This window comes from Crocodylus porosus, unplaced genomic scaffold (assembly GCF_001723895.1).
Source record: "Crocodylus porosus isolate Cpor-Errol unplaced genomic scaffold, CroPor_comp1, whole genome shotgun sequence".
NCBI classification, from domain to species: Eukaryota; Metazoa; Chordata; order Crocodylia; family Crocodylidae; genus Crocodylus; species Crocodylus porosus.
The window spans coordinates 9,570,722-9,578,163 of record NW_017728918.1 but is presented as its reverse complement, the minus strand read 5'-3'; the positions used below and the strand labels follow the sequence as shown (position 1 = coordinate 9,578,163).

At 51.7% G+C, this 7,442-nt stretch overlaps 1 protein-coding gene across 1 annotated transcript in view; it reads left to right on the top strand.

Annotated features, from left to right (window-relative positions):
- The first annotated feature begins 719 nt into the window (after positions 1 to 719).
- The window catches only part of DNAJC27 (DnaJ heat shock protein family (Hsp40) member C27), a 13,360-nt gene continuing 6,637 nt past the window's right edge, over positions 720 to 7,442 (top strand). Inside the window, exons 1-6 of the mRNA XM_019538113.1 lie at positions 720 to 747; positions 1,085 to 1,232; positions 2,825 to 2,894; positions 4,102 to 4,266; positions 4,955 to 5,077; positions 6,133 to 6,293. Of these exons, the coding sequence (XP_019393658.1) occupies positions 720 to 747; positions 1,085 to 1,232; positions 2,825 to 2,894; positions 4,102 to 4,266; positions 4,955 to 5,077; positions 6,133 to 6,293 (695 nt within the window). The remainder of the gene's footprint in view (positions 748 to 1,084; positions 1,233 to 2,824; positions 2,895 to 4,101; positions 4,267 to 4,954; positions 5,078 to 6,132; positions 6,294 to 7,442) is intronic.

The following is a 7,442-nucleotide window of genomic DNA, read 5'->3' as shown; positions in this document are numbered from 1 at the left end:
CTCCAGCTGCAGCCTCACCAAGGCCGAGTACAAGGGGAGAATGACGTCCCGGGATTTGCTCGAGAAGCATCTATGGATGCACGCCAGCGTTTTGGTCACTTTATTAGCCGCAGCATCGCATTCCAGAGGAGGCATGGAGGGGCTTGCCTCCGGCCTGGCCTTGTCTGCGTGTCCCCACGAAGCAAAGCAAATCCCAGCTCCAGTCTCTCATGAGTGCTGGTAGTGAGGCCATGGCCCTGCTACACCCAAACTAATCGGCCCCAACCCATTTGGTTCGCCTGATCTTAGTGTTTAAATCATGTGAGGTCCCGGGGGGTTTGCCAGAAGAAGCAGCAAGAGCCTGTTATGACCGTTGAGTTAGAGCAAAGGCTTTGGATGCCGACATCTTCAGCATAGTGAAAGTGGCCGTTGTGCTTTTGTCTGTTTCAGTGGTTCCCCTGTCTCAGCATGTCATGGAGACGGGTACAGCAAGGTTACGTGGTCCCTTGCAAGGGCCATGCAACCTCTGTCTACCCCAGGTGGTTAGCAGGCCACCAAAGTGACTATGCAGCTGTATCTGATGCCTGTTTTCCTCCACACAGGTCAGATCCCTCGGGCCCCATCTCCTCATGATCGTTCAGATGGTCAGTGCTCCCCGTTGTCAAGTTTTGTACTGTTTGCCATCCCCATGGCATGGGATGTGAGCTAGCTTAGCAATAACAAAGCCCCTGGGAGGCAGCATGGTGGACCTGGCTCCCTACCAGCTCTGTGAGCTCCGCTCCCAGTAAGGCTGTTTGGTGCATCGGTCCATTGTCCTCTGGGGCAGTGACACTGTCATTAATTGTGGTGCAGAGTGGCTTGTTTGCCTGTAATCATCTAAAACTAGTAGCTTCTTAGGCCGGCATGGGCTGGACACGCTAGTTCCTGTAGCCAACAGCACACACGAGAACAACATGGTATGTCTGGCTACCTGTGCCTCCACAGTCTGAATGACCAGCTGTGCACTGACTAGGCCTGGCTTCCGGCGCAAGCCTGGGGCAAGGCACAAGCTCCCACCTCTGTAGCTGCAGCAGGGCCCCTTAGCTCTGCTGTCTCTGCCGCCCAGCGGGCACCCACATACAAATGCTAAAAACCAATTTCCACCTTCATTCTTGTCTCATTGTTTTTCAGAGTTGCATCATAAAGCGCTACTGTGAGAAGCGGTTTGTTCCAAAATACCTTGCAACGATAGGGATCGACTACGGTGTCACCAAGTAAGTATCCTCTCCTCCCTGCTCACGAGCAGTGAGGATGAAAACCCAGCTAACATGGTGGCAACCAAAGACAGCAGGTCTCTTGCAGGCCCAGCAAAGGCTGCCTGTTGGTGCATTGATTGAACAGAGCAGAAATCAGTGCTGGAGAGGGAGAGGGGAGAGAATCATGGAAAATAAGGTTTGGAAGGGACCTCAGGACTTCTCGTGCTGTGTCTGATAGGGCTACCTGATGCCAGAGTAAATTAATGTACTGTGCCGTAGTTGTGGTGTACATGTACAGTGACACTTTACTGCATAGTAAATTAGTCTGCTGTGCAGTAAAGTGCACATGTAGACAGGCCCAGTGTGACATCCCCTTATAGCTGTGAACAGCTTTGCAGAGGCTGGGGGCAGGATCTAAGTAACGAGGTAACCAGCACTAATGAGCTGCAAACAGCTGAAAGCAGGTTACTTCCCCAGAACTAGCTGGAACACCTAAACTGGCATAAGCCATGCCTTTAATATACAGTGCGGTCATAGAAAAGCAGGGCTGGCAGGGACCTCATGGGGTCATTTAGTCCAGTCCCCTGCTCAAGGCAGGTGCATTTCTGCCAAAACCAGCCCAGCCAAGGGTCTGTCTAACGTGTTTTGGAAAATTTCCAGGGTTGGAGATACTACAGTTCTCTGGGCAGCCTGTTCCAATGCCTGACCACCCTCAGAGTCAGAAGGTTCCTCATCTCCAACCTACATTTCCTTTGCTGAAGCTTGAGACCATTGCTCCTTGTCCTTCCTAATCCCTGCAGCCACAGAGAAAACCCCTTCTCCATCCTCTCTATAATCACCTGTCAGATATTTGAAGACTGTTATCTAATCCCCCCTCAGTCTTCTCTTCTCCAGACTAAATAACCCTAGCTTTTTCAGCCTTTCCTCATCAGGCTTGCCTCCCAGCTCCCTGATCCCTTTTGTTGCTCTGGTCTGGATTCTTTCCAAACTCTTCCTATCCATCTCAAGGTGTGGGACCCAAACCTGGACACAGGACTCCAGGGGAGGCCTCCCCAGGGCTGAATGGAGTGGAGGAATCGCTGCCCTTGATTTGCAAGTGACACTCCTGTTAATACAACCCAGGAGGCTGTTGGCCTTTTCTGCAGCAAGGGCACGCTGTTGACTCTCATTCAGCTTCTCGTCCACTGTAACCCCCAGATTCTTCTCTGCCGTGCTGCAGCCCAGCCAGTCATTCCCCAGTCTCTATTTGTGCGTGCATATAATGGGGTTTGGTAAATGGAGCTTTTTGCAATGGTTTACATGGCTGCTTGCTTTACTCTCAAGCACCTCAAGTGGCTTGTACTATAATGGAAGTAGAGCAAGCGAGCTGGCTGCTCTGTGCATCCCTCCCTTGTCTGGTGATGGTGATTTGCACCCCCTGCCCCGTTTGAACTGTATAGAGCAGTGGAGATGCTCTTGTTGCTTTGCTGGCTGGCTGACAGTCTGACACTTCCCCTATCAAGAATCAGCACCTTGAAGTGGGATTTTGATGGCAGGGAGAGAGCCCTGTCAGTGCCCAGTGCGACTGGAGTGTATCACCTCCCCATAGCATTTCCCGTCTCTCATTCCAGAGTGCAAGTCAGAGACCGTGAAATTAAAGTGAACATCTTTGACATGGCCGGGCATCCCTTCTTCTATGAGGTAAGGGAGAGATGACTGCTTCTCTTCAGTAGGCATGGCATTAAACCCAGTCTGCCGCTTGAGATCCCTTTTGGTCCATCTGAGCTGCAATGACAGCTAAGCACTGCAGTGCGGTGATAGCTAAGCATTGGCCAAAAGCAGAGAAGACCTGTAGGAAGCAGAGATCAGTATAGATCAGGGGTATGGGGCTGGTCCACTGGCTTGATTGTGGCCCCGTGCCAGGATCAGACCCTATGCTGCCTTGGTTGGCTCCTCGGTCGGCTCTTGCATGCACAGATCACACCCCGGGCTCCACGCCACCATGCTCTAGGATCAGGCCTTGTGCCACCCCAAATGCAGGGCAGCGCAGAGCCTGATCCCAGCATGTCTGATCCATCACACATGATCATGCTTTCCAGCCCACGGCAGCTGGGATGTTACCCCATGGAAAGGGGCTGTACTGTCAGGCAACATACCATGAATGTTATGTCCAGGGGTCAGACTAGATGATCTACTCAGGTCCCTTCCAACCCTAGAAACTATGAAACTAATGGTCTTACTTGCTTACTGCTATGTACGCCCATTGCCGGTAGCTTGCTCACATAAGCATGCCGTCGTTGCCTAACCGGCCCTTGTCATTGTGCAGTTGAAGCAGCTTGGTCTAAGGGACTGAGCACAGGTCTGGGAGCCAGGACTTGCTGAATTTTGAACATGGCTGTGGCTGTGGCTGAGGCAGTGACTCTCCCTGCTGTTAGGCCCATGGTTTCAGGGGCAAGAGCACCCCAACTTCCACACAGTCCTAGTGTCAAAAGGGACTTGAGGGGCTGTAGTCGGATCCATGCAGGCTTTCAGTGACCTCAGCTGAAACTAGGATTTTTCAGAGCTGCTGAAAATTGGGCTAAGGAACCCAGTCCGTACCAGTCTGACCACAGGATTAAATTCCTTCCTGACCCCAGAGTGGTGTCAGTCTGACCCTGAGTGGAGAGGCAAGACCCGTATTAGTATCCCTTTCAGCACAGCACATCTTCCCTGAGCTGTTACAAGCTGGGCTTAGTTATGTGCTTGTGTAATCCTTGGTCAGTGCATTCCCAGTCTGTCTGAGCCAGTGAAGGGTCTGGGTCCGACAGGGCTTGACACCTTGGCTTAAGATGTGGGACTCCTGCTTTCAGGTGTTGCCGGCCCAGATGGTGGCATCGCATTCATTTTCTCCTTTGCTCTCTCAACATAGGTGCGTAATGAGTTCTACAAGGACACTCAGGGTGTTATTCTCGTCTATGATGTGGGACAGAAGGAGTCATTTGAAGCGCTGGACACTTGGCTGGCTGAGATGAAGCAGGAGCTGGGGCCTCATGGAAACATAGAGAACATTGTCTTTGTGGTCTGCGCCAACAAAGTAAGCCACGCTGCGGGGCAGACATGCATGAGGCATTCCCAACTGTAGCTCGGGAAACCTTGGAGCCCATGGGAAGAAGCTGCTTGTGGGGCAAAGACCTGGGGAGAGCTAAATGCAGATTACTTACTGGGGCTGCAGTAGGATCATAGGAAAGTAGGGCTGGAAGGGGCTTCACAGGGTCATCTAATCCAACCCCCAGATTAGAACAAACCCAGATCGCTCATAACCAGATGGTTCACAAACCAGTTACTTCACAGTGAGTTGCTGAATGTAGGGGGTGCCGCTTAGCTGTTTGCTGCAGCTTTTGCCTCAAAGGGTGCCATTCTCCTCTCTCCTGGAGCTCATCAGTGGTCCCACACAGCTGTTGGCCACAGCTCTATATACCCCCAGTTCCGTCACAAGGCCTCATCTTCACAGGGGTAAGGAAGCTATCCCTGCCAGCTGTCCAGGTTCTGCATTTGCCCTGTTCACAAGCTTCTCTGCTCTCACAAGCACTTTCTGCTTGTGGCTTAAGGACACCAGCTTTTTCCTCTCACTGTGCTGAAGAAGCCATTGTCACTGGCAATCAGCTGTCATTGTGTTCATCATCCAAGCTGGCATGGCCCTCGAGGTAGCTGTGTGAAGATAGCCATGATAACCCATGTTCTTGTGTCTGATTGCTCTTCTCCCCGTTGTGTGTTTGATTCAGATTGATTGCACCAAGCACCGCTGTGTGGATGAAAGTGAAGGACGCCTGTGGGCGGAGAGCCGGGGCTTCCTTTACTTCGAGACGTCGGCACAGACAGGAGAAGGGATCAACGAGATGTTCCAGGTAACAGGAACACGATACAGAAAGGACATGGGCCCGTTCCACCTGTTTTCCTCAGTGGACTGTCCCTCATATCCCTTGATCTGTAAAACCTATTGGCTGTTCATGATAAGGGCTGCTTCATGCTAAAATTGCACTTTCTCTCTGACCGGCACTCAAAACCCCTGGTTATTAAGCAGCAATAGAATAAAAGGTTGGTTTAGTTGTAAGGCATAGATTCCAGGCGTGTGGCTGTGTGCTTCATGGATCTGAGAGTAGGATATTGTGGCAGGCTTTGTAGGGTCTCTGCTGGCCCCATACTGGGAACAAGGGAGTCTCCCGTGCTCCAACAGACAAGCAGCACTGCTGTGCCATGCTGCTAGTGGAAACTTTTGCTACGTGAGTCCTGCGGCTTGTGTCTGTGCTCTCAGCTGAAGAAGCGGGGTGTCATGCCAGGTCTGGGGGTCACCAGGGATGAGAAGCAACCAAAATCCAAGGAGAGAGTTCAGAGTTTGAGTGTAGGGAAGCCATAAGATCCGTGTGGGGAGCTGAGTCAGATCCAAAGGGTTGGACAGAGCATGGGGTCAGGAGGCCAGATTGAGTATCCAGGAAATCAAACCAGAGTTTTGTCAGGGAGTCACAGGGTCAGGCCAAACTCAGGGGTCTGTGGGCAAATCAGGTCAGGTAAAGGCACAAGCCAATGGTGAGGCAGCTTGGGTACAAGATTGAACCTTGTAGCCCAGAGACTTCCTCTGCTGGCTAATGGGTTTTTATAGGAAGGAGTCAAAAGCCAATTGACCCTGGCTGGCCACTCCACAGGCAGCGGGCAGGTGGCTAGGCCCAGATATCAGGTTCTGACCGCCTGTGTCCACTCTGATGCACAGCTGAGTGGCAGACTAGGATGAGTGGTTGCACCAAGGAGGCTGAGGTGCCGGGTTCAAGGCCACAGCTTCAAGTGGTAAGCGTGGGAGGTGTTAAGCATTTGTCACAACTGGCCAAAACCTCTGAACCTAGCACCCTGCATCTCCTGGTTTCCTAGCAAAGTGGGGAGCCTCCCACTAACCTTTCTGTGTTTTCAGACCTTCTACTCCGCCATTATTGACCTATGCGACAATGGGGGGAAGCGCCCTACAACAGGCATGAGCATTGGCTTCACCAAAGAGCAGGCGGACACCATCCGGAAGATCCGCAGCAGCAAGGACAGCTGGGACATGCTAGGGGTCAAACCCGGAGCCACCAGGTGAGGGGCTTCTCTGGGATCAGCCATTACCAGAAACACAAACTTGTCAGTCTGGTTTCCGGTGCAACTCTGATCAAAGAACCTGCCGTGGCGAATTCTGCATCAAGCCTCAGCCTTTTGTCTGAGCAGATCTTCCAGAAGGGCAGAGCATCTTGCTTTAAAGACTTCTAACAACAGAGAAGCCCCAGCCCACCAGGTGGCTGTTCTAGTGCAGGGGTGGCCAACCTTTGTGCAGGTGTGTCACAAGTGGCTAGGGCAGCCTCTGTGTGTGGCATGTGACAGGAGGGGAGGGGAGAGGCAGACAAGGTAGGGAACAAAAAGCAGAGCAGTAGATCAGGCATGGAGCACAGTGCAGAGAGCAGAAAGCAGAGCCAGTGATCACGTGAAGAGCAGAAAGCAGAGCAGCAGATCAGGCAGAGGAAGATCTGTGTGACACTTGGGGGGGGGGAGGGTGTTATACCTGCTCTAGCCACAGGTCTAGTGGCTGATTGTCCAGTGTTAACGCGGGCCCTTTATGTCCAGTCCGAACATATCCAGCTGCTTCTTCTGACCATCGGCCCTTTTATACTAGACTAGAGGCCTCTGCTCATGAATTTTTCCATGCTGTGGAGATGCTCATAGACTATGATTGGGCTACACCTTCAATTCCTTTTGCACACACTAAACAGACTTAGCTCCTTGCATCTCTTGCTATAAAACCTCCCCAGACCTCTGATCATTCTTGTTGCTTTTCCATGATGTTCTCCAGGTTTTCAGAGTCCTTGAATTCCAGAAACCAGGAACAGGGTCCCTAAGGGCTTTTACCACTTTCCTCATCTGTTTTCTTCCAGTTCTTCAAGCGCAATGTTGAACAGCATTGAGCTGAGAATAGATTTGTTTTCAACCCCACTAGGAACAACTAGTTAGTGTATTTTTAAATCATAGAAATCCTAGAGCAGTAGGGCTGGAAGGGACCTCCGGCCATCGCATCTAGCGCCACCCTCTGTCTGAGTCAGGATCAGCCCTGTCCAAAGCAGCCCAGACAAATCCATTGTCCAGCCTCTTAGCAAAACCAGTCACCCGAACACAGCAGTAGACATCACATCCAAGCCTGCCACAGGTTTCATAGTTTCTAGGGTCGGAAGGGACCTGAGCAGATCATCTAGTCTG